Below are 25,359 nucleotides of genomic sequence, written 5' to 3' on the forward strand. Positions count from 1 at the left end.
AATGTCCGTGTGGTTGGAGCTTGTGAGTACACGATTGTGCAGTTACCTCACTATGTTCCTTTTCCACATATGTTCCGTCATTATATTGGCCACAATCCAAGAGGGAAACCACAAGGGTTTACTGATGCTAACTATAGTGTTACATGCAATCCGCATTTAGTGCAAAGTATTTACACGTGTTTACAGCTTGTGTGTCCTAAAATGCTGCATTTCAGTAGCTGTTCCTGTAGGGAAATGAAGAGGACATTTCAGCCTAAAAATAAATTGGAGCCTATGGCATGTCAGTGGAGGTTTGATCCATGTGATATTAACGTGTTACGTGGTATATTTCATAGTGAGAGCTGTGTAACACAAGAATGGATATTCTCTAGCTGTAAGAACCTAGCAGAGTCCAGCTGTACCGATGAGACAAGTCCACAAATGGAGACATTTGGGGGAGATTTATCAAAACTAGTGTTAAGGAAAACTGTCTTAGTTGCCCATAGCAATCAATCAAAGATTCCACTTCCTTTGGAAAATGAAAGGAGGAATCCGATTGTTTGCTATTGACCACTAGATGCTGGATATCCTCCTGTGGGATGTCATTCCAAGCTCTTTCAACTTGGACCTGGTTGTAAATGGGAGATCTGTCGCCCCATTCAGTACCAGACATTCTCAATGGAGGAGAGATCTGGTGATGGAGCTGACCAGGGACTTTGCTGATACCCTGAGGAGCACTTTGTATCGTGCCGGCAGTGTGTGGCCATTATCTTATTGGAGAACCACATCTCCAGAGTAAAAAAATAGGCAGTAGGACTGGTTCCACAATTTCGTGGACATACCGAAGGCTGGTCAATGTTCCCTCCATGGATTCCAGATGGTAACGGCTATGGTAACTAATGGTGCCCCACGTCATGACACCTGGTGTTAGTCCTGTGTGTCTCTGCACTACACATGAAGGCAGTATGTGCTCTCCAGCCCTCCTGTGAACTCTGATGCGCCCATCGTTAGTATAAAGGCATTTCTGACTGTAAAATTTAGCTTGGTATTGGCTATTAAGTGTCACATTTCTTTTAGTATTATTTCTAATACTGTACTATATCATCTGTACCATTAACCTGTGGCTCTCCAGCTGTTGTAAAACTACAAATCCCATCATGCCCTGACAGCTTACAGCTACAGGTTGGAAATCCCTGATCTGTACAGTGATATCCACTTGTGAAGCTCCATTCTGACGACACTTGTGTCTGGGATTTGCATTGTGAGTGATTTCCTAATGTAATATGTTTGAGAACAGGGCAGTGGTGGACTATGAGTAGAATGCAAGAGAAAGAAGAAAGGTTACGACAGCATCTCCGGTATATCCTTTTATTGAAGCCATGAGTGTGTACAAGTAGCAAACAAATACAACGTTTCGGCTACATGGTAGCCTTTATCAAGCGCGGATCTGCGGTCCTGTTGTGGCTGATGCATTCTGGGATTGATCGGTGAGGTCCGTTGATGCTGCTCTACCTCTTCGCTTTTACTATGAGTAGAATACAGGGACTGTTCAGTGACCGCCGACACACACATCCTTCTGCTGACAGAGCCTTCATTAGTCCCGAGCGTCGGACTGATGTCTACACTTAAATAGGAAGGAGCCATCCCGTTGCAGGTAAACACTTCAACCCGCTGATCGGCGGGGATACCGGCTGTCTCACCCCCGCCAATCTGAGGATAAGTCATCAATAATAAAATCTCAGAAAACCCCTTTAAGGGTCCTGTTTTATTAGGGGTCCATTATAGTCAGAGCTTGGGCCCACCAGAGGATCTTCTGGTACTCTGGTGGGCCAGTTCAACCCTGTTAGTCCTAGACACAGTCCTACTAATATAAGAAGAAATTTGGAAATAGGGAGTTGCTTAGGTTACAAGCTTCTACTACATGATATAGGCCCCTTTCACACGGGCGAGTATTCCGCAAGGGTGCAATGCGTGAGGTGAACGCATTGCACCCGCACTGAATCCTGACCCATTCATTTCTATGGGGCTGTGCACATGAGCAGTGATTTTCACGCATCACTTATGCGTTGCGTGAAAATCGCAGCATGCTCTATATTCTGCGTTTTTCACACAACACAGGCCCCATAGAAGTGAATGGGGCCACGTGAAAATCGCAAGCAAGTGCGGATGCGGTGCGATTTTCACGCATGTGACGATCGGGCTGGGGACCCGATCTGTATTATTTTCCCTTATAACATGGTTATAAGGGAAAATAATAGCATTCTGAATACAGAACGATAGTGATGGAGGGGTTAAAAATAAAAAAATATTAACTCACCGAGTCCACTTGATCGCGTAGTTGCGGATCTCTGTCTTCTTCTGTAATGTTGAGCTGCCGGTTAAGGACTTGTGGTGACGTCACATCACATGGTCCCTCACCATGGCGATGAACCATGTGATGAGCACAGTGACGTCATCAAAGGTCCTATTTCTGTGCACGGCAAAGAAGAAGACAGAAGAGATGCCGGCTGCGCGATCAAGTGGATTAAGGGGAGTTAAATTATTTTTTAATTTTTTTTAACCCCTCCAGCTCTATTGTACTATGCATTCTGTATTAAGAATGCTATTATTTTCCCTTATAACCATGTTATAACGGAAAATAATACAATCTACACAACACCTAACCCAAACCCGAACTTCTGTGAAGAAGTCCGGGTACCAAACATGCCGATTTTTCTCACGCGCGTGCAAAACGCATTACAATGTTTTGCACTCGTGCGGAAAAATCGCGCATTTTCCCGCAACGCACCCGCATCTTATCCGGGCAAAAAACATGACGCCCGTGTGAAAGAGGCCATAAAGTGATTCCACACCTACTTATCCATGGTTTCTGTTGCGGCTTTTATGTTCTATAGCCTTATTCTTTCTTCTGTATTACAATCTTTATGCTATACTAGCATAATGTTTTCCATACGTTCTCCCTACCCCCTCACGCTGTGCCCCAGTCCCTCCGAGCCATGTGGTGTGGTTTGCCTTGTGTCTTGGCTTAGGGAGGAACCCATAAACCTCTCCGGGGTGGTAAATCCACAGGAGGCCGCTTCTCTGCTCTTTCCATTCTCATTTGGCATCTTTTATGTGTGAGTGTGGCTCAGGGATAGCCCGGGAGCTGCTGCGGCTGGAATTCCCTAGGATGCATTAGCTATGAGCATGTGTTTCCAATGAAATTACTACACGTTGGAGAGGTTCCACTTCCATGCGGCTCCTGGTGTTTTCTTTCATTATAAAAAGCTTTTCTCAATAGATCTGCATGAGAAGTTTAAACAAACTGCATTAAAAAGTAGCCGTCCCCACATGGTTGTAAACCTGAGGCTGCCCGAATGGGCCCGTGCCGCTTTGTACCAGGCTTTTATGGGACTAAGTGGTAACGCCACTTCCCGTTAGAAGTTCGTAAACTTTCTGTATCACCACTTTAACCCTTTCCTTGAGTTGATATTTAGACCCCCACTTGCAGCATTCGCTTCCTTTCATAAAGTGTCTTCCAGCTGGGATACATCCTATATAAATGTCTTTTTGCTGAGTAGGATTAGACATGTTTGGGGTTGGGGCTTCGACCATATGTATTTACAATCCAGGTTTTATTGGCTATGCCATATTAGCCGGGTCATCTTACATAAGCAAGATAAATCATTGTGTCAGTGGAATAAATCCAAGTTGTGCATCTTTCTAATGTACTTGGTGTTTCCTTTTCTTACCAGAGAAATGAACCTGTACAGACCTAATGCTTTTTACTGCTGAGGGGTTGTAACAATGTATCCAGTAATCCTCTGTGAAACTAAATGGCTTGGATTTTGGATTGCTACCACATAGATTGATACATTGTAGCAAACCCTCAGATTGCTGTTGATGTGTTTGTCTCAAAGAGGATTTCCGCACACCATGGTTGCAAACTGGACTAGGTCTGGAAATGTTTTTGACCTCTGGATGTAAACTCGAATTTTCATATGACACTGACAGCAAGCATAGTTCTTGAAAGATGTAAATTATTGAAACTTGAAGTGTTGGAAAGTTGCCTACAATGATAAATTATTAGCGACACAAGACCACTAGTTACATAACATGTCATTGGTTCCTGTTCTGCAAATAGGAGGTGGTTGCAGAGGTGGAACCTGTACATATATGCCATGATGGCATATCCGAGTAATATGACATCAATGTCCCAGATGGGAATAAACCTTGAACTATTCTCAGGATAGTGATAAATGTTTAATGTCTGTGTGTTTCACCAGCCACATAGATCACTAGTACCATAATCTCCTCTTCCTCCTTACCTGCATGACGTCATGAACTTTTCATGGCTGTTTTTTAGAAGATGACCATAGACCTTAGATAGCTTTAGGCCCAACGTTCGACTACCAGGTTATTCTTCTGAGCCCCCCATACTCATGCACACTTGGGTTAGCTGATTTTGCATGTGTTCTCAACTTGAAAAGAGAAATAAGCATTTGCCAGATACCTTTTGGTGGCAGACAACTCCCATAAGAACAAGGGATTGTTGAAATCAAACATGACTGGTCCTTCTTTTCCCCCAGACATATGCTATTGGGGTAGAGTCAGGACACCACCATACACATTAGATATATGGTCCAACCTAAAACATTGGGTTTGGCAGACATTCATCTAATGTGTGTGACCACCTTCTAGAGCTTGCATGGTCTGGCAACACGAATTGTAACTTCAGTTTAATACTTGCCAGGGTTTGAGAAGATGTGTTCATGTCCTTCATATCAGGGATGCTTTTGGATTCGTAAAAAAAACATTTTAGATGGTCCTGCACTTTCATGTTAAAAACTGGGGCAGGGCCTCTATAAAATACTCTGTTTAGGCTTATTTGCACTCACATAGGGCTTAAAGGGGTTTTCCAGATTCATTGTTATCCCCTATCCACAGGAGAAAAGTGTAAAAAAAACTAGTTGTAACATATATGTAAAACAATTATATAATTGTTTTACATATGTTACAACAATTTTTTTTTACACTTTCTCCATACAGTACTGGGTAGTGAGTGCTAGCCCATTTATTATTTATTCACAAATTGATTATTTTGACTCTGGGTGTGTCTAGAGTTGTGTGCACCTACTCCATGTCGGGGGGTAGTTGAGCCACTGGATACGTATCTTTTTGTGTTCTCCATATCTTAGATTGGTGGGGTCCTGCTGCCACCGATCACCAGAATGGGGGCCCGTACCCCTTTGCAGGCCAGAAATTAAATGAACAGAGCAGCTGATCCGGCATGCGTGTGGCCACCCCATTTATTTGTATTGGAGTTCTGCTCCATTCATTTATATGGGAGTTCCGAAGATAGACGCGGAATACCTCTTTAAAGGGTTTGTGACAGTTTTTAAAGTTATCTTGTGGATAGTGGGATGAGTGAGGCTCCGAACATCAGGATGATGAGAACATAGGTTTTGTGTCTCCCCATATTTCAGTCCCCAGACTTATTATGTGTCATGAATAATGGGGAGGGAAGGGACACCAGAAAGATAACAGAAGGGAGAAGACAAAGAACTAGGCCTCAAGGCTAGCGAGAAGGGAAAGGTCACCTCCTAGGAAACCCCTAGATCTGGCCTTGACTCCTGTCAGTATGTATAGACCCTGAAAGTGGGAAAATACATGCGCCGGAACCTAAATCCTAGGAGCCCTGAGATGCCCTAGAGGTAGTGAAAGGGAATGAGACTACTGGTTCCTTCCCAGGTGAACATCTCCCTGAGGCCTAGTAATAACAAGCACAAGGGAACAACCAAATGCAAAGAGCAGTACAACTTATCTTATAGAAAATGGATGAGCAGGAACACAGGTAAGGTCCACACACCAACTCTTTCAAATCCAAGCAGAGAATATCAACAGCATGGTATGAAGTGTGAGACCAAACTAAATAGGGAAGCAGTAATGACCGCCAGCTGCACCTGACAAGAGGTGTGGTCATTACCAAACAACAACACTGAGAATCAAGAGACTGTCAGTTAACCTCATGTGCAGTCAGTCTCTCTGAACTTCTAACCTCTGTCACAGACAGGTGACATTATGCCTAAATGGGATATGAGTAGAAACATCACCCATATTTTGGGCTGATGTTATCGCTTTGATTGCCGATATAGAGCTATGTAATGTCCACCAAAGGGTGACCTCTCTGGTTGTAATTTAGAGACCTGTTCTTGTGTGTGGGAACATGAGGTGTCCATATGATGTCTGGTTATCACGATGAAAGCTTCAATTGGACTTTATGGTAGGTGAGAATGGCTTTTTCTCACACACAAGTAAATGGTAGAAGTCATTAGCAGTTTACACACATAAAACAATTGCTGGGACAGCAGGATACACAGCACTTCAAAGAACCTAGTTCAAAGAACACAGCCTGATTCTGCGTTTGTGCTTTCATGTTGTTGGCTTGTACGCACACCATTTGTCATTTTATGTTGTTTGCTGGGCTGTAAATGGAACACCTGACTGGCCTTGAAGCCTGAATTTGGCCATCCACTTCTGAATATCTATGGTTCCTGACTCCCTTGTTAGTAAACATGGACGTGCTGGGCATGAATTATTTCAGTAGGGAATCAGTATAGGGAATGTAAAGTCTGACATGGATATGCCATAACACTTGATTTGGGAACTTCACTTCTCAAGAAAATGGGAGTATCATGATTCTGGCTGGTTGCTCTGCCCATAGAGGTCAGTTGAGAGGAGGCTGCACTTACCTGCACTTGGGAGTCACAAAAAGAGCCAAACAACTAGCGTGCCCACTTCTTCATTGACCCCCATGGGTAGAGCGGCTAGCTGGCATGGGACTCTTGTTCTCCAAATAGCTGAAGGTCCCAGAAGCCCTTTAGATAAGCCCTTAAAGATGTGTTTATCACAGGAATACTACTTTAAAGTTGCATGTTATTGTATACTGAGAAGGTTAGGGAGATAATGGGTATCATGCAGAGGTAGGCTTTAACTACAAGCACCTTTTGATTCCTTGGAGAGGTAAAGATTTCTCCAGTGCATCACCAAAAGTCCAGTGCATATTACCTCCTCAATCCAGTGGGATTTATCCATTATATATGGTTAGCCTGGGGTCACATCTGCGTTGTAAACTCTGGCACTCTGTTCCGGCGGAGGAACAGATTGCCGGAGTCCACCGTATCCAGCATAGCCGGATAAAACCATGCACCGCCGGATCCTCATGTACTGCGGTAATAAGGATTTGCCAGAATATATGCCGACTTTCAGCCGGACAAGAAATGTTGCATTTTTTTGGTCTGGCTTATAGCTGGCAAGTACACCAGATACACTGGATAACAGTGCCGGAGTTCACAACGCAGCTGTGAACCTGGCCTAACAAGGCAAATCATCAATTCATGCTTGTGTTTTTTCCAGTTGCAAATTCACTCTTGAGTTAAATGTCTAGTCTACAGATCACATTACATTGGAACACATTTACTTATCCTATAGATGTTGTAAGCTTTAGACAGGCTGTCTAGACCTGCACCAGATTTATCACAGGGGCTCAGGCTGGATGATAAATGTGGTCCAGGAATAGACATTTTTGTCTAACTTTTCACCACCTCTAGGTTGGCTTAGTTTGAGACAGAATTTAATGCCAGAATTGTGACTCCGTTATGAACAAAATGCTGCATATTAAACGGTGTCCTTTTACCATAAAGCCACGCTGTTCCCAGTAAGCCAAGACCCTTGCCAGGTCAGGCGCATTAGTAAATGCAGGCCACTGTGTCTAGGTAGAACATAGTCTGCTCCAGAATGCAGAGGATTGTTATCCATGGACAAGAATGTCCAGATGTGAATCAGACATGAAAGATTTCCAGCAGCGGATATTAAGCTGTACGTTTGAGGGCTATTAAAGGGGTTGTCCCATAAAGACAACTTATCCCCTATCCATGGGATAGGAGATAAGTGATTGGCGGTGGACCAGCTGCTGGTCACGAGAACAGAGGCCCATTCTGTTCTGTTTAAATAGAGTAGAGGTCTGTTCCGATCGATGGGGCTTCCGGAGATAGACAAGCACTTGTACATGGCTATCTTTGGTAGTCACACAGAGTTGAATGGATCGGCTGAGACGCATGTGTGTCTGCCACTCCATTCATATGGGGAGCATAGGCTCCCATTCTAGTGATTGGTCGGTTCCCCACTGATCAGATACTTATCCCCTTTTGTATGACCAAGTTTCAGTCTAACATCAATCTAATCACATTTTGCTATAAGGAAGTAGCTTGTTGTAGTGTGCCGAAAAGGAAATACGTGAAGGGTTACTTCTGGTTTACAGGTCAGTAGTATAAACATACATATGTAGGATGAAAGGTCACCAGATCGTAACACAAAAGTGACAGCACCTGGTAAACACATTGACACCACCGTCATCCTGATTGTATTGTCATGTTGTCATTTCTAAAAAAAACATTAGCAAAAACTTTGCTTGGCGAGGTCGAGCAGTGTCAGAAGATAAACATAGCCTGGATATCCCACCAAGCTAGGGCTCTGTTCTTTGGTTAATTGAAACCATTCATGGTCAGAAGGTCTGTCTTGATGAGCCTGCACTCTCCCACGTCTAAAATAAAGCTTCTATTCTTTATAAAGCGATCATTGTTTGCACGTATCAGAATCAATTATGGACGTCTTTCCTTCTCAAAGCAAGAAAAACTGTGCAAGGTTCCTTGTAGAAACAGAGGCACCAAATGCTAAAGTCAGTCAGGAAGGAAAAGGCATAATTTGGTCTACAGCTGTTTTCTCATTTGGAGAAATGTAAAGCATGTGGCAGCTTGGTCCAGGGACATGCGAGTAACCTTGTTATGATTACTGGTAGGAGGCATCAAGAAGAATGCGAATGAATGGTACTATTGGTGGTTATTTTCTTTTGAAGGAGAGGAAGATCTCCAGATGACTAGCTTCTACATGTTTAGTTGGTCTCAGGTGGTAAACACCAGATACTTGAATACAACCGGTTCATGTGTTGGCCGTTCAGCATCTCACAGACTGCCGTTTTTGTTGTGCAATTAAGCCTCTATTTCCAGGGATATATTCTCAACTTCAAAATGGGCTCTCACCTCACAAGCCATATGGAGACGCCACTGACCACAATGTTACATGCGATTACTGCTAGCTGCGTTATAAACAGGATCCAATTCACCCACCACCCCGAGTCAGTAATGCCCAGTCATGTGTACACTGTACAATAGGAGGTCTGTAGCACAGAGATGTAGATATCAACAAATGTGCAAGAAGCATTCATGTAGAAATACAGAATTAAGGACCAATTTATGATTGTTCTCTCTGGTTGGTCTTGGAACCGTTGAGGTCTGTTCATTTTTGGGGGGGAAGCTGAATTAAATCACATTTCCTCTTGATGGTTTGCATCCCAAATAGAATGGGACCAAAATACACAAGAGGTTCAAATCTCTCCATTAGGGCTCATGCACAGGACTGTGATCGGCCCGGGAAATACCATGTTTTTTGACCATGGCTTCCCTGACCCAAACTGACTGTTTCATGGTAGTCAGTTCGCATGTGATTGCAGGGTTATTGCAGTGATTGAGTATGCTGCAATAGCCCTGTGATCACATACACTGATTGTATCAAATTACTATGATAGTCAATTCAGCTAGGGGAGCTGCAGTTGGCCCGGGAGATGGGACCGACACGTGGACTGTTTTTCCCAGGCCAATCAGTATTGTGTTCATGCCGTGTGAAAGGAAGTGCCCCTTTACATGGGCTGGTAGACCATTGCCTGATCGTGTGCTGCATTTATGTGCATCATTGAATAATCGTTTCTGTGATTACAGTTCCATTGTTTGTCAGCAGCACGTTCCTGCTTACACGGGACGATGCATGAATGATCATCTGGCAAACAAGTGTTTTTTGCCAGGTGAACAGCAGCAACAATCGGGAATCAATTCATGGAAAGATTTGCTGAAGAAATTCCTAGGACTGTCCCATTCATCTGGATGGAACTTAAAGAAATCCATGTGTTTGCTGATACTATGTCCCCTTTTGGAGAGTGCCTAAACAGCATGAGGAGCCTTATAGGCCAGGCAATGCTCCTCTGGGGATTCTGGGAAGAGGGTATGAACTCTTAGCAAGCCTTGCTTCTAATGCCACGAGATGTAAGGTAGCTATCCCTCAGTGAGGGTGGCATAGTACAGGTGACAGGATCCCTTTTAAATGTTAATTCTTTCATGTCTATGTAATGAAATCTGAAAACGAATTCACATTTCTTTTGGCATTTTTGGTGAATTTCTAACCAATATCAATGTGAAACAAGCGACTGGAAAAAAAAAAAGCCTGATACTTTGGTTTTCTTCAAGGAACAATCTAAAAGGTTAATAAAAATATTGTATGAAATCACATGGTGAACGGAACTGTGCCCGGATTTCCACAACTATTTTACTCTATTTTATTTTAGCAAATGTCAGAGCCTTATACATTCCATGTTAAGTAGGTTCGTAGACAGCCCTACTTTATATGTGTGCACTGACACTTTAAATGGGTGATTGTGTTACCGATTCCTGTGTGCACTGAGATAACTCGTGAAACACAGAAGAAGGTTAGGTCAGGTGACTCTATTGTCTTCTCATGAGGGAGAGACAAACACAATGCTCCACCACCTGACAGAAGGTTCTCCAGTTCACTGTGGAAATTTGTAGAATTATATGGAAATGAAGCATCATTTTTGTCAGTGTATCTATACTGCTGACATATTCTGCACAGAATATTCTGCATATTCTCCGTACAGTATTAGAATGTATGAGCTCCGATGAGCCGAAGTTAGTTATTCACAAAGTCATGCGTGACTTCGTTAAATAACTTTGGTAGTTTGATTTTTAAAGTGTAAAACCACTTCGGTTCCGAGGTACTAGTCGTATCTGGAGCTACCAAAAATGTGTCCCATTCTGATGTGCCACTGATTTATTACTTTTTTTTTCAGTTCCCCTCCCCTATATGAAAATATTCTTAAGGTGCTCATACACATTCAATAGCTGTCGGATACATGCTTGTTCCCAACTCCTCCATACACACTTGTCTTGGCATAGGCTGTACGAGGGGTGCTCAATAAGTTATCTACCCCAGCATGTTCTGTCAGTGTTAGGCTACTTTCACACTGGCGTTTTGGCTTTCCATTTGTGAGATCCGTTCAGGGCTCTCACAAACCGGTCCGAAATGGATCAGTTTTGCCCTTATGCATGCTGATGGAAAAGGATCCGCTCAGAATGCATCAGTTTGCCTCCGTTCCGTCTCCATTCCGCTTTGGAGGCGGACACCGAAACGCTGTGTGAAAGTAGACTTAGAGAGCTGAGCTCGTTTGTGCAGGTTGAGACATGTTTGGACATGGAACCCACACACAGTTGCAGGTCAGTCTGATGTAAGCACTGGAAGTGACAGGATGACAAGTGCAGTACAGTGCTGTTCTACAAAGAAAGTGGAGCTTTGTTCAATGATTAGAATCCTTACAAAGGAAGAAAAGAAGCCTAAAGAAATCCATGAAAGGATGGCTGCTGTATATGGTGATGATGCACCTTCCTACTACCAAGTAAAGTTTTGGGCCAAGCAGTTTAAATGGGGTAGAGAATCAATTGAAGATGACCCCTGTTCAGGGCTACCTGTTGAAGCATCTTCAGAGGAAATGTGCCATAAAGTGGAGGCCATGATTTTGGAAGATCGTCGGGTCAAAATCAGTGTTATAGCTCATGAGGGATAGGCATTTGAGTTGGCACAGTGTCCAGTGTCATTGATGATGTCAAAAGGTGAGTTCCTGGTGGATGCCACAAATGTTGCCGCCTGAGCAAAAAACTTGTCTCCAGCAATTTAGCCAAGAGAAGTTGATGCATGCGTGGAGAAAATCTAGGATACTTCTATTCTCAAATTATTATTGGTGATGAAACACGGGTCTACCACCACGATCCTGAGATCAAACAAGAGTCCATGCAATGGAAGCAGAAGGGGTCACCAACTCCAAAGAAATTTTGTGTGCAGCAGTTAGGGCTCTTTCACACCTGCGTTCTTGTCTTCCGGCATAGAGTTCCGTCGTCGGGGCTCTATGCCGGAAGAATCCTGATCAGGATTATCCTAATGCATTCTGAATGGAGTGAAATCCGTTCAGGATGTCTTCAGTTCCGGAACGGAACGTTTTTTGGCCGGAGAAAATACCGCAGCATGCTGCGCTTTTTGCTCCGGCCAAAAATCCGGAAAACTTGCCGCAATGCCGGATCCGGAATTAATGCCCATTGAAAGGCATTGATCCGGATCCGGCCTTAAGCTAAACGTCGTTTCGGCGCATTGCCGGAGCCGACATTTAGCTTTTTCTGAATGGTTACCATGGCTGCCGGGACGCTAAAGTCCTGGCAGCCATGGTAAAGTGGAGCGGGGAGCGGGAGAGCAGCATACTTACCGTCCGTGCGGCTCCCCAGGCGCTCCAGAGTGACGTCAGGGCGCCCCAAGCGCATGGATCACGTGATCGCATTGGACACGTCATCCATGCGCATGGGGCGCTCTGACGTCATTCTGGAGCGCCCCGGGAGCCGCACGGACTGTAAGTATACCGCTCCCCCGCTCCTACTATGGCAACCAGGACTTTAATAGCGTCCTGGGTGCCATAGTAACACTGAAAGCATTTTGAAGACGGTTCCGTCTTCAAATGCTTTCAGTACACTTGCGTTTTTCCGGATCCGGAGTGTAATTCCGGCAAGTGGAGTACATGCCGGATCCGGACAACGCAAGTGTGAAAGAGGCCTAAGCTGGAAAGATCATGGCAACAGTATTTGGGATACAGGGAGCGTTTTATTACTAGAATTCATACCACACAAGACAACAATTACTGGAGACACCTATGCTTCAACAATGAAGGCATTATGCAAGGCAATCAAAGAGAAAAGCTGTGGGAAGTTGTCGGCAGGTGTGTAGCTGCTTCCTGACCATGTGCCAGCTCACGAGTCTTGCAAATCATAAGCTGCTATCAGGGAATGCACTTTCATGGAGCTTAACCATCCACCCTACGGTCCAGACCTGGCTCCCAGTGATTACTTTCTCTTTTGGAACATGAAGAAATGTTTGCGTGAGCAACGATTTCCCTGATGATAATGCAGAGAAGTCTACTATTCTGAGGGCATCAGATCACTGGAGGCACAGTGGAATACTAGTGTGGAAGTCAAGGGGAAATATACTGAAAAGTAGTAAGTTAAATCTAAGTTAAATCATACCTTTTGGTTTGTGTTATTTTGTCTGACAGACCCAAGCAGGAGCTGAAGTGTTCTCCACAACCCACTGCAGGTGTGCATGCGCTCATGGCCTTAATTTCCCTTCATCGACCCTCTTTGTCATTCAGGAACTCCAAAATTAATTTTTGCTGGTATTTATACAGAAATGGCTTTTGGATTTCCTGCCCATTAACTCAAGTTGAGCGCCTGAGGACAATTGATTTATTTTTTTATTTTTTTGTATGTATATAATGAAAAGCATATGGCAGCATAGGCCCTAGCTGCTTGCTATGTTCCTGGCAGTATTGTATAATATCATGAGCCGTCTGATAGGAATTGAATGGATTGCAAACCCTGAGGTTCGTGGCAGCCGTAGGAGCTTGTTATGACTAACAGGTTACCCTTTCACCTCCGTTAAGTGGCTTTTTTTCAGGGCATTCCTGTCTCACGGCGCTGGGGATAACGTTTCAGAGCTGACATGAGTTCACACAGGAGGAAAGGGATCTGAAGTTTATCTCTCTTTACTCCATTCAAAAACATTTCTCTGATTTATACACCTGAAAGTCGTAGCGTAGCAACTCCTGGGGATAAAAGGCTCTTGGAAAGCTCTCTATAAACAGGCTTTGTATAGAGGCTTACAATGGCTGGCTGTAAAACAAAGGTCAAGCGGAATCTACCAGTCTCCCCTAGATGAGCTGCAGGCCTCCGCTGTCCTCACCTACAACATGGTGGACACCAGATCTGGCTTCGTCCTTTGGTTGCAGATATATATATTATAATAATAATCTTAATATATATATATATTTTTTTTTCCTGTTTAATGAAAGGAGTTTTTTATGATAGATTTATATAGTGTATCAACCGCACATGCTGTATTGAGGATATTAACAGTTGGAGCAAAAACACTTAGGGTTGTGTGAATGTATCCTTAGATGAAGAATGATTTCTCTTAATCTATAGGATCCATTTGAGGATGACTGTCCCGAACGCTGTGTTTTGCATTGTACAGTCTTTTTGACATTGTTTTATGTCCATATCTTTGCATGATTTTATCTCGGTCTTAATTCTTTCTTTTTTTTATTTTTTTTATCTTGAAGGTGATGTGTCTCCAGTGCAGATGAATCCCGTATCTCAGTCTCAGTTCATTCCCCTGGCAGAAGTACTGTGCTGTGCTATATCTGATATGAATGCAGCCCAGATCCTAGTGACACAGGAATCCCTAATGGAGCAGCTGATAAAACATTACCCAGGTGCCGACCATTTGCTGTCTGTATTTAGAATATGTGTAATCTATATCCGTGGCAATGTACTTGAGGCGGCGGCAGCCGAAGTAGTGTCTTCAGGACACATGCATGGATTTGGGGTACTTGCACATGGCTGGGTATTTTATGCAGATTTTTTTTTGCAGGGATTTCCCTGTGTTTCCGCACCAAAATCTGTACTTTGATGTGTAAAAATTTACACAAGCAATTAACACGCTGCAAATTTAAAAATCCACACCACCAATTTCCGCACGTGGGAGATGAGATTTTAAATAGGTCATAGTTTTATCTGGCACCAGGGGCGTTGCTAGGTTCTCAAAAGATCCGGGGCCCAAGCCCCAATACATATGTGCCATATTCTCAAAGTATCTGCCCTAAACACACACACGCCCGCCCGCTCGCCCGCCCTAGGACTAAAGACATATTTTACTTGCTGCATGGACACTAACAAACATACAGCACTATATATACCTCTCACATCCAGTACCTCCCAGCTGATTTCTCCTCTGATGTAGACGTTTTCTTTCCCCATCTTCTCCATTCTCCAGACAACTTCTTTCAACCGCATCTAGTCTCTGCAGAGTTTACCAAACAGTCATCTTAGGTTCCTCACTTTTCTAATATCATCATCCTCCCCACCCTGCTACCCCAACAGTATGAGGGTCCATTCACAAGTCCGCAAAATGGGTCCTCATCCGTTCCGCAATTTTGCAGAACAGGTGCGGACCCATTTATTTTCAATGGGGCCGGAATGTGCTGTCCGCATCCGCAATTGCCAACAAGAAAAGGCATTTTCTATGAGAGTACCGGCGATGTGCGGTCCGCAAAATGCGGAATACACATTGCCGGTGTCCGTGTTTTGCGGATCCGCAAAACACATTCAGACGTGTGAATGGACTCTTATCCTGGTGCTGCCCAGAATACTGTGCCTACTGTGCTCCCCAATGCCCCTAAATACTAGACACCACAGAAATTATACTGCTATACAGATTAGTCCACCTATAGTAATATAAAAGTCCTACTTATAGCAATAATTCCCTCTCAGAGTGCCCTTCTTAGTAATACTGACCCCTACAATGCCCCCAATAATGATAATACTCCGCAAGAGTGCCCCCCGTTAGTGATAGTGCCCTCCATATTGTGCCCAATAATAATGGTCACCATAGTGCACCCAAAAGTAATTAATAAGGCCCCCCTGTAGTACTTATCCACCATTTCAGGGGCAGCTTGGTGGCTCAGTGGTTAGCACTAGTGCCGTGCAGCGCTGGGGTCTTGGATTCAAATCCGACCAGGGACAACATCTGTGTGGGTTTCCTCCCACACTCCAAAGACATACTGATGGGGACCTTAGATTGTGAGCCCCATTGGGGACAGTGTGATGATAATGTCTGTAAAGTGCTGCGGAATATAGTAGCGATATATAAGTGCATAAAATAAATAAATAGTGTCCCCAGTAGTTATAATGTTGGGGGCACCACAGGAGGGCATCTCTGAGTGAAAGATTGTACAAGTGTCCGGTAGAACTACAAGAATACAAATAACATATTAAGCGTAGCATGTACTATAACATGAGATGGCATGTCTGCTGGGCAGAACATATAATGCCCCCTATAGTGCCCCTGTATTTATAGTGCTCCCCTGTAGTGCCCCAGTAGTTTAATGCCCTCCTGTGGTGCCGCCAATAGGTATAATACCCTCCTGTAGTGCACCAGTAGTAATAAGTCTCTCTTGTTCTGCCCCCCAATAGGTATAATATCCTCCTATAGTGCCCAAGTAGTTATAAGGCCCTCCTGTGGTTCCCCCTATAGTTATAATACTCTCCTATAGTGCTCCAGAAGGTATAATGCCCCCCTGTAGTTCCAGCAATACTTATAGTGCCCCCCAACAGTTATAATGGCCCCCACATAGTGCCCCCATGTAAAATGACCTCTTTAGTGTCCCCAGTACTTGCAAAGGCCCCTGTAGTTATAACCAATCTCCCAGTGGCTCCAGCAGGTATAATGCCAACATTTAGTGCCCATAGCATTCACAAAGCCCCCACGATATAAAAAAAATACTCACCGGAGGTCCAAGTTGCAGGCTTCTGGATTCAGACAGGCATGTTGAAGTCACCGCGCCGTCTGTGTGTCTTGGCGCAGGCGTGCGCGATGACTACATCACGCATCCTGAGACCCGGCACAGGCTGTTGCTTGGCGACCGCCCGCCCGCCCCGTTCTACAATGAAGCGGCGACAGTAATTTAACTGTATCGCCGTTCTTAGGTCGGCGAGGCAGTTGTATAGCTACCAGCCGTAACATTCGGGGCCCTGGACAAAACATCAGGGGCTCAAGCCCCGAGTGTTTTGACCTAGCGACGCCCGTGGCTGGCACTGTGGATGTTCTGCATGAAAACCCTGTGCATGTGACCTAGTGGTGTAATGTGTTATATACACTGGCAGATTTCTTAGCACTTGGAATGGCAAGAGGCAGAGGAAGGCTACTTTCAAACTAGCATTAATATTTTCCGGTATTGAGATCAGTCATAGGGTTTCAGTACCGTAAAAAAACGCTTTAGTTTTGTCCCCATTCATTGTCAATGGGGACAAAACGTAACTGAATGGAATGCTCCAAAATGCATTCTGTTCCGTTCTCATACCGGAGAGCAAACCGCAGCATGCCGCAGGATGCGGAGCAAAACGGATCTGTCATGAGCCACAATGCAAGTCAATGGGGACAGATCCGTTTTCTCTGACACAATAGAAAACTGATCCGTCCCCCACTGACTTTCAATGGAGTTCATGACGGATCCGTCTTGGCTATGTTCAAGATAATGCAACCGGATCCATTCATAACGGATGCAGACGGTTGTATCATCAGTAATGGAAGCGTTTTTGCTGAACCCTGCCGGATCCAGCAAAAACGCCAGTGTGAAAGTAGCCTAGATGAAGAATTAAAACTCATTTTTCCAGCTACAGACTGCTCACCAGTGACTTGAAGAATATGTAAAACAGTTATACAGATTACAATCTCATACATTGTATTATTTAGGTTGCACTGATCCTGAGTGACACCCTATGTCGTAGTGCAATGCGTTGCATTGAGAAGTTTGCTGGTTGGTATTGGAAACAGTTGACCGCTTGGTGATGGTCTCATCTCTAACATTGTAATAGAGTTTATATAATCCAGGGGACCATACATTGCTTGTGTGAAGAATACTTTTCAAAGAATGCAAATTATCAGAGCAGGTGCTGTAGAGACACTGATTAAGCAAGCGCTGCTGAGAGATTTCAATCCTGGATCCATTTGTATATGCTTTAACCCCTTCAGGACCCTGCAATTTTGCTTTACTCCCTGCTTTCCCAGAGCCATAACTTTAATCCATTGACAAATAGAAGATTTAGTATATTGCAGTGTAGTGTTGCCCACCTGCAGGCCTACATTGAAATATACCTGGGATAGCCATTGGAACCTCAGCAGGCTCCAACCTTTTACAGCCATTGAATGGCTCCCCCCGTTCACTGTATAGGGGAGCCGTTCCAGGCCCAGAAGGGCAGCTCTTCCACATTTTGCGCTTTCAGATGTGACCACTGCTTTTGAGGGGTTTAAAGCCTGCGATCAGTGTTATTGCCAATTGCAGACATTAGATCCGGGTGTCTGCTGTATGAAACTTGGTGGCTAAGGCACCTGCTGCACTTGTCAGCTGGACATGTTCAGCGGAGGTCCGGAAAGGGTTAAAGGGGTTGTCCCAGAATAACATGATCACATATCCACAATGCTGCACTTGGTCATCTTTGGCAGTCACCTGCTCAACTGCTGCTTTGTTCAAATGGGGGACACGGTAACCCCATTCTTGTGATTTGTGGCGGTCCCAATGGGGAGACCCCATATATCAGACACTTATGACCTATATGGATAGGTGGTAAGTTGTTGTTCTGGGACAACCACTTTAAAGGCATGTTTTGTAGGCTCAGTTTGGGGCCTCAGTCAGAGATTTCATCAAAAATAGCATGACAAAAAAACCGAACCCGAACGGATCTCATTATAGTCAGTGGGATCCATTTGGCTTAGTTCCTATCAGTTATGTGCAGAATCTAGCACCTTATGTTATTTTTGTTGTTCTGCTCCTATCATGATCGGAGCTCAATTTCAGGTGTACTATCTATGCAGTACACTAGATAATTAGGTTGGTCTGAGGTTAACTTTTTTGTATAGATTTTACCCGTCAACCAGCTGGTAAACTCAAATGTCAAATTTCAATTATGGTGTATTTATTAAAATATGCATAATTATATGACCTGGTATCTTTTTGCTTTTATAGGTATAGCTACACCATCCCAGGAGATTCTGTATTCTACTCTTGGAACGCTCATCAAAGAAAGAAAAATATATCACACTGGAGAAGGCTACTTCATAGTGACTCCTCAGACTTACTTTATCACTAGAAAGCCCGTGTCACACAGTAAATATGGGGCAGCTGAGGATTTTTGCGTTTCTCCACCAGCCATCACTTATCTCGTCAGCATGGAGAGCTGTGCAGATCTGACGAAAGCTAATAATGTTCCTTCAGTATCACACTGCAGATCCTGCAGCTGCTTCTCTGAAAACTCCACCCATAATATACTAGGACAACAGTCCATCAATGAGGGTAATGGAAAAGAACACAAGTCAGTCAAAGATTCAAAGCCTTCTGTTCAAAATCAGGCAACATCCACATCCCGGGATCATCACACATGCATTAAAACTAAACCACAACATTCACAAAAAGAAAAATGCAATAAAAAATTTGGAATCGGTCTCTTTTGGCGCAATGTTGCCAAGAAAGAAAAATCCAAAAAAGAGTTGGTAAGCTTCACAGCACAATTTCCACCCGAGGAATGGCCGGTCCGGGATGAAGATAATCTAGATAATATCCCTCGTGACATAGAACATGAAATAATTAAACGCATCAACCCTGTTTTAACTGTGGACAACTTGATGAAACATACATTGATGATGCAGAAAGCCGAGGAACAGAAAAAGTACTTCAGTAAAGGAACCTCAACAGAGATATTAAAAAACAAAAATGCACATAATCTTAAAGGAAGTAACAAAAAGAAAAACAATAGGTTATCAAAACATAACAAAAAAGTGCAATCTAACAAAGAAAAAAATAGGAAAGACCCAAGGTTGACCATGCAAGTAGAACTAGATGTGCCAAGGCAATTACAGCACCAGCCCACCGTGATAGATGATATAAGTGTTCCAGATGTATTCACTGCTGGTAACGAAGATGGTAACAAGCCTGATGTTATATACAAAAAGCAAATCTGTAATCCGTTTGAGGGTATCTCCTACAGAGATAACAACATCATCAGTGGATGCAAACCTATGAAAGAGGTTAAGAAATGCAGATCTGGTAAGGACAGGAAAAATATGTCAAGGCCAAAGTCTCTAGACTGCTCAGGCTTGAATGTTGAGGCTGAAACCAGACTTCTAAAAGCTGAGAGGCCTGAAGAAGAATATTGTCAGGATCTGTATCATGATCAGATAGTGCCAGTAAATGAGAAAGATGATTTAAGAGAATACCCTCCTAGTTACCCTCAATGCAGTACCTTGAGGATAGACGATAAGTTTAAGCACATTAAAGAACACTGCTCCGCACTAGGTGTACCAGGTGAAGATGGAAGTCCAGTTTTTGGTGACAATCAAACAAAGGTATTGGTAAAATCAGAAAGGACTTGGGAACATGAAGTAGGGAATCCTTATTCAGCTGTGTCGTATTGCAACAAGGTGACCTCAATCAATGAATCATTACAACATGCACAAACAAGCCTTTGTAGAAGTATAAATTCTTCAAAAAGTTTTGGTAGATCAAATGTTGGTGCATTAGAGAAAAATGAGCCAGAATCCCATGTCTGTTATTCCGCAAGTGAAATTAACAGTAAAGAATTACCAAAATACACAATATTTTCCAGTTCTCACAATCAGGAGCTTGTTGAGGAAGATCAGATGTTTTATAAGAAGGAGGACAATGATGCCTCAAGTTCCTTCTACTTTGAAGGTGATACTGATGAACATATTGGAACGTGTCAGAGCCTCGAAATGTGCAAGCAAAATAGGAATCACAATTTGTATGATCTACACGAAGAAAGCCATGCTGCACTAGAGACAACTCCAAGTCACTGGGACCCAACTAGGCAATCAGTACATCAGTTTTCTTCAACCAGCCATCACCAAGAAGACTATACGTCATCCGTCTTCTCTTCTGACAGTTCTCAAAGTTATAGTAGACCTGCTCTACATGTTAAAGGAAGTTCTTGTCAGCCATTGTCTCAGTATGTTCTGCACCATCAAGAAGTTGATGTGGATACTGCTGAATGTATTCAACCTGAGCTTTGTGAAGGAAGTATATTTGATTACTGCAATTCCAGTGACTGTAACTCTATGGCAGAGACTGTCCAGACATCCATTAAAGGAAGTGAGGAGAAACCAGTGAATAACTCAGGACAACAATCAGTAGAAGGAAGAACATGTTATGAGCACACCTTGAAGTTATTTAACCCAAAGAATAATCCATTGGAAGCTAACCAAAATGAAAACCATAGTACCACAGGAGACAGTGGAATTGAATCTCCACGGTAAGATATAAAGCTCTCTCTCTTCCATAAAATTTTAAGTTATTGTAACTTATTTGTAGTAGTATCTTCAAAGTGGTGAACACAGACAAGTACTTACTAGCATTATGGCACATGATGTACAAGTGGGCTTTAGCCATATACCGACCTAAGATAACATCAAACTGGTTTGAGTTAATGGTAACCACCAGTGTATATACAATATTGGAGGATATACTGAAACAGAATAACAATAAGAACACATTTTTGGCAGACCAAATGTTACCAGCCAACAGTAAAAATTCTTGGGGTTAGTTTTCCTCTTCTACTAGACTAAATTGTAGGTTTTTGAATACCATTTGTTAAATTGATTGTATTTAGGGCCCAAAACTTTATGTAAGTTTTTTTTAATTAAAAATGTTGCACCTTTTGGCTTCTGCAGCTTCCACGTTTTACACTACATAGTCAGCTGCAGAAAGCCGTTTTGTGATAAATCTGCCCGGTTATTCTCCTTCTCTCCCTCTCTGACCACCTGATCCTTTTTTTTTTTTTTTTTATTTCACAAATTTTTTATTTGAAAATTGAAGCATACAACATCTTCCACAGTGACATATTACCGTAAATTACAGTATAATTTGTTCATCACATTACAAGTATTCAGGATAGAAGACATCGGATGAAAAGTTTTCATTTATATTAAAGAAAAAAAAAAGACAAGGCCGTGAGAAGACGACAAACAAACAATAATAAACATAAACATTGCACCACAGTTAAAATCAAGCATTAGAATTAAGGTATACATCTTCTACACTTGTAGATTTGGCAAAGATGGATAGTGTTTGGATATATAAGACGCACCAATTTTGCCACCTGACGCTGACACTTGCTAGCCGGCAAAGTTGTTTTGCAATCAGTAGTTCCATGCCGTAATTATAGTGAACTTTAGCAATGATTTCTGGTATGGTTGGGATGTCCCTACTCTTCCATCTTTTAGCTATCGCGACTCTCGTTACTGTTAGTATATGAAAAGCAATAGTGAAGTCTTTTAAATCTAAACATTCCAGCCCCAAAGAGAGCAATGCTATTTCCGGGGATATGGGGAGTACCTTCTCTATTACAGCACCTATAAGTGACAATATATTGGACCAGAAACGGTTGATAGCAGGGCATGTCCACCAGATATGCATTAAGTTGCCAACTGCTGATAGGCATCACCAGCAAACATTTGAGGTGGTTGGATATATGATGGATAGGCGATAAGGGGTATAATACCACCTATAAAGGAGCTTTCTTGAGGCCTCCAGGTGATCGACACACTTCGAGGTTTTAGAGCTCAGGGAGAAAACAAAGGCCCAATGTGCTGGCGCAAAAGTTTTATTTAAATCTTTCTCCCATTTAGTCTGGAACGGAAATTTTGATATAGTAACTGAGAGCTGCAACCCCCTATAGGCCTCAGAAATACCTCCCTTCCGTATTCTGGGGTTCTGGAAATATGCTGCATACATAGATGCTAGGAGGTGGCGTAGCTGAAGGTACTTATAAAAATCAGACCACTGGATTTGATACCGCTCTCTTAAGTCTGTGAATGAAATAAGGGCCCCATTAGCTAAAATTCGGGACACTGAAAGGATTCCCTTAGATTCCCATTGTGAGAAATCAGTATCCGGCAAGCAGGCGCTGAAAGCTGACAACGGAGCATCCGTAATACTGAGTGGGAGGATTTTTGGGATAAGTGGACACTTGGTCCATAACGATATTCCAGCTTGACTAGTGATAGATGTAGATCGAGAGGGCGTTTTGGAAATTTAATCCTTGCCAAAGTAAGTGCTGCAATGAGGGTGCACGTGTTAAGCTAGTTTCCATTTGTACCCATTTTTTTGCGGTGTCATTGATCCACCAGCTTTTGAGTTGGTCGAGCACAGTAGCTTGGTAATATGTAAGAAGGCATGGACATCCCAGTCCCCCCAGTTTAACAGGTTTGTATAGAATATCAGCCGCTACTCTCGCCCTCTGTTTTTTCCATATAAAATGTAATATAAGGGCTTGGAGCGAGGCAATATATTTGTGGGGCACAATGACCGGCAAGTTCCTAAATAAGTACAAAATCTTTGGCAAGAGAAACATTTTGGACGCAGCAACTCGACCCATCCAGGAGAGAGGGTATTGCGAATAGGCCCCTATGTCATTTTTAATTTGTGCAATAATAGCATTGTAATTAACAGACTGGAGGTTACTTAGGGGGAATGTGAGGGTTATACCTAAGTAAGGAATACTTCCTTCGGCCCATTTAAAGGGGAATTTAGCTGAGATGGCACTTTTGGTATCTAGCGAGAGCCACATTCCTAACATTCCTAATATAAGCGATTTATGAGAATTAATTTTATAGTAGCTCACCCGACTAAACTGATCAATAATATCTGAGACAGCTGCTAAGGAGGTTAAGGGGTCTTTAACTGAAATAATAACATCGTCCACGAAAAGGCCTATTTTGTGTTCTGTTTCGCCAATAGTAATGCCTTTTGACCACCTGATCTTTTAAGTTGATTAATACCCAAATCCGTTTTGGGCATAATTCAACTTACCGGTTTGACCTTTTATTTGTTTATAAATTATCTTAGATGTACCACAGGATGGCTTTCTGCAGCGTAAAAGGGTATTCCTATAGACTCTTAGCTGCAGGTGCCACCTTGCTATTCACTTTTATGGAAGTTACAGCTTGGCTGTTTATGAAGTGAATGGAGAGAAATGTTCATATGTGCAGCCGCCTCTCTATTTATTCTCCATCTGGATGCGATGGACTGCTGACGTCACACCAGACAAGGCAAGGTTTGAGGAAGCAAATACAACAAAGTAACGTCCCCAGTACTTCATAAAACAGTTTTTATTGATTTATCTTCATAAAAAACAAGTTGCATTACAGTCCGTTTTGCTTACACTTTTCAAACTATTTTTGCTGTGAATAAGAGCTCAGAAAATGCTCGAAACTCTTAAGCCACTGTATTGCACCTTGTTTTTCTTATGAGAAAACCATAAAAATAACAGTTTTATGAAGCGCTAGAGATGTTTTTGTATTTGGTGCCACTGATCACTGGCCTCCATGCACTGGATGCTTGGAGACTGTCATGAGATGAAAGTGAAGATAAGGTGGTGCGCACGCACCTTGTCAAGGTTGGAGGATCCCCAGTTCTGGAGATGTGGGTCCAACCTCTCGGACACGCATCTTGAATATATGATTCTAGATGTATAGACCGTGTGGGACAGATCCATAATACCATGCCATAGCTATGAGCCTCCTCTATTGCCGTACTATGGTCTTGTGTAGGACTCTATGCTGTGAGACATGTCATGTGCATGAGCCCTTTTGAGCAGAATATTACAACCCAAAGTTTGTGTTCTTCCTGCTGCTAAAAGCTTCACTAGACGAAGTGGTTATGGAGAGTTTTTCATACATTTTTATTTAACTCCCATGGTTCCGGGTGGATTTGGAGACAATACTTGGGAGAAAGGGACGTGAAGTCTTGATGTTCTGGAATAAATGTGTTCTTACATTGTGTTCTTTTTCTTTTCCCTTAGAACTCGGATAAGTCTAGCATCTAATAATTCTGTTCTTTTTGAGAAGCTAAAGAAAAGGACATTTCTACAGAACCTAGAAGTCAACGGTGGGAACAAGAATGAAGGACTGCTTAATTCTAGCTCCCTAATGCAGTTGACCCCTGCTATGAATGTGTAGATCAAATACCCCATTTGTATTTCCCAACAGTGATTCCGTTGTTTTTTTTCTACGATTTACGTTCAGTGTAATTTTTCAGACGTTTTTCACTTGTGTGAAGAAAAACAGAATAATGCTCAACATCTCCTATGAACCATCACTGAAAACGCATTGCATCTGGATACCTTCTGTTTTTTACACAAGCCTCATTCATTTCTATAGGGCTAGAGCTGCATGAAAAGAGGTTGGTGTAAGCAATGAGAATAATCATTCAACCAAGTTCTATTCCTTGTATATATGGCTCTGTTCCTATCTGCTGCATGGTTTCCAAAGGGTGTCCATAGTTTTGACAGGGAAAACGGTGCATTTGAATTTTGTGGATATTGCTCCTAATGGAGATGCAGATGTGAATAAAACCTAGAGCATAAGAGAGCTACCTGGCAACCTTAAGGGTATATGCATGCAACAATATAGTTTACGTGGAATCTCTGCATGGTTTTCCCTGTGTTCCCCTGTATTATGCTGGGAAAACTTAAGCATAAGTCACACTGTGTGCATATACCATAGAGGGGGTTTTCAGTCCAACAGTATTGATGCTATATCTTCAAGATAGGTAAT

At 42.9% G+C, this 25,359-nt stretch overlaps 1 protein-coding gene across 1 annotated transcript in view; it reads left to right on the top strand.

The window, feature by feature from the left end:
• STOX1 (storkhead box 1) overlaps window positions 1-24,762 on the top strand; it is a 49,339-nt gene extending 24,577 nt beyond the window's left edge. Inside the window, exons 2-4 of the mRNA XM_040437175.1 lie at window positions 14,297-14,449; window positions 18,758-21,056; window positions 24,606-24,762. Coding sequence (XP_040293109.1) covers window positions 14,297-14,449; window positions 18,758-21,056; window positions 24,606-24,762 — 2,609 coding nt within the window. The remainder of the gene's footprint in view (window positions 1-14,296; window positions 14,450-18,757; window positions 21,057-24,605) is intronic.
• Window positions 24,763-25,359: the final 597 nt, after the last annotated feature.

The sequence above is a fragment of the Bufo bufo genome, chromosome 6 (assembly GCF_905171765.1).
Source record: "Bufo bufo chromosome 6, aBufBuf1.1, whole genome shotgun sequence".
NCBI lineage: Eukaryota > Metazoa > Chordata > Amphibia > Anura > Bufonidae > Bufo > Bufo bufo.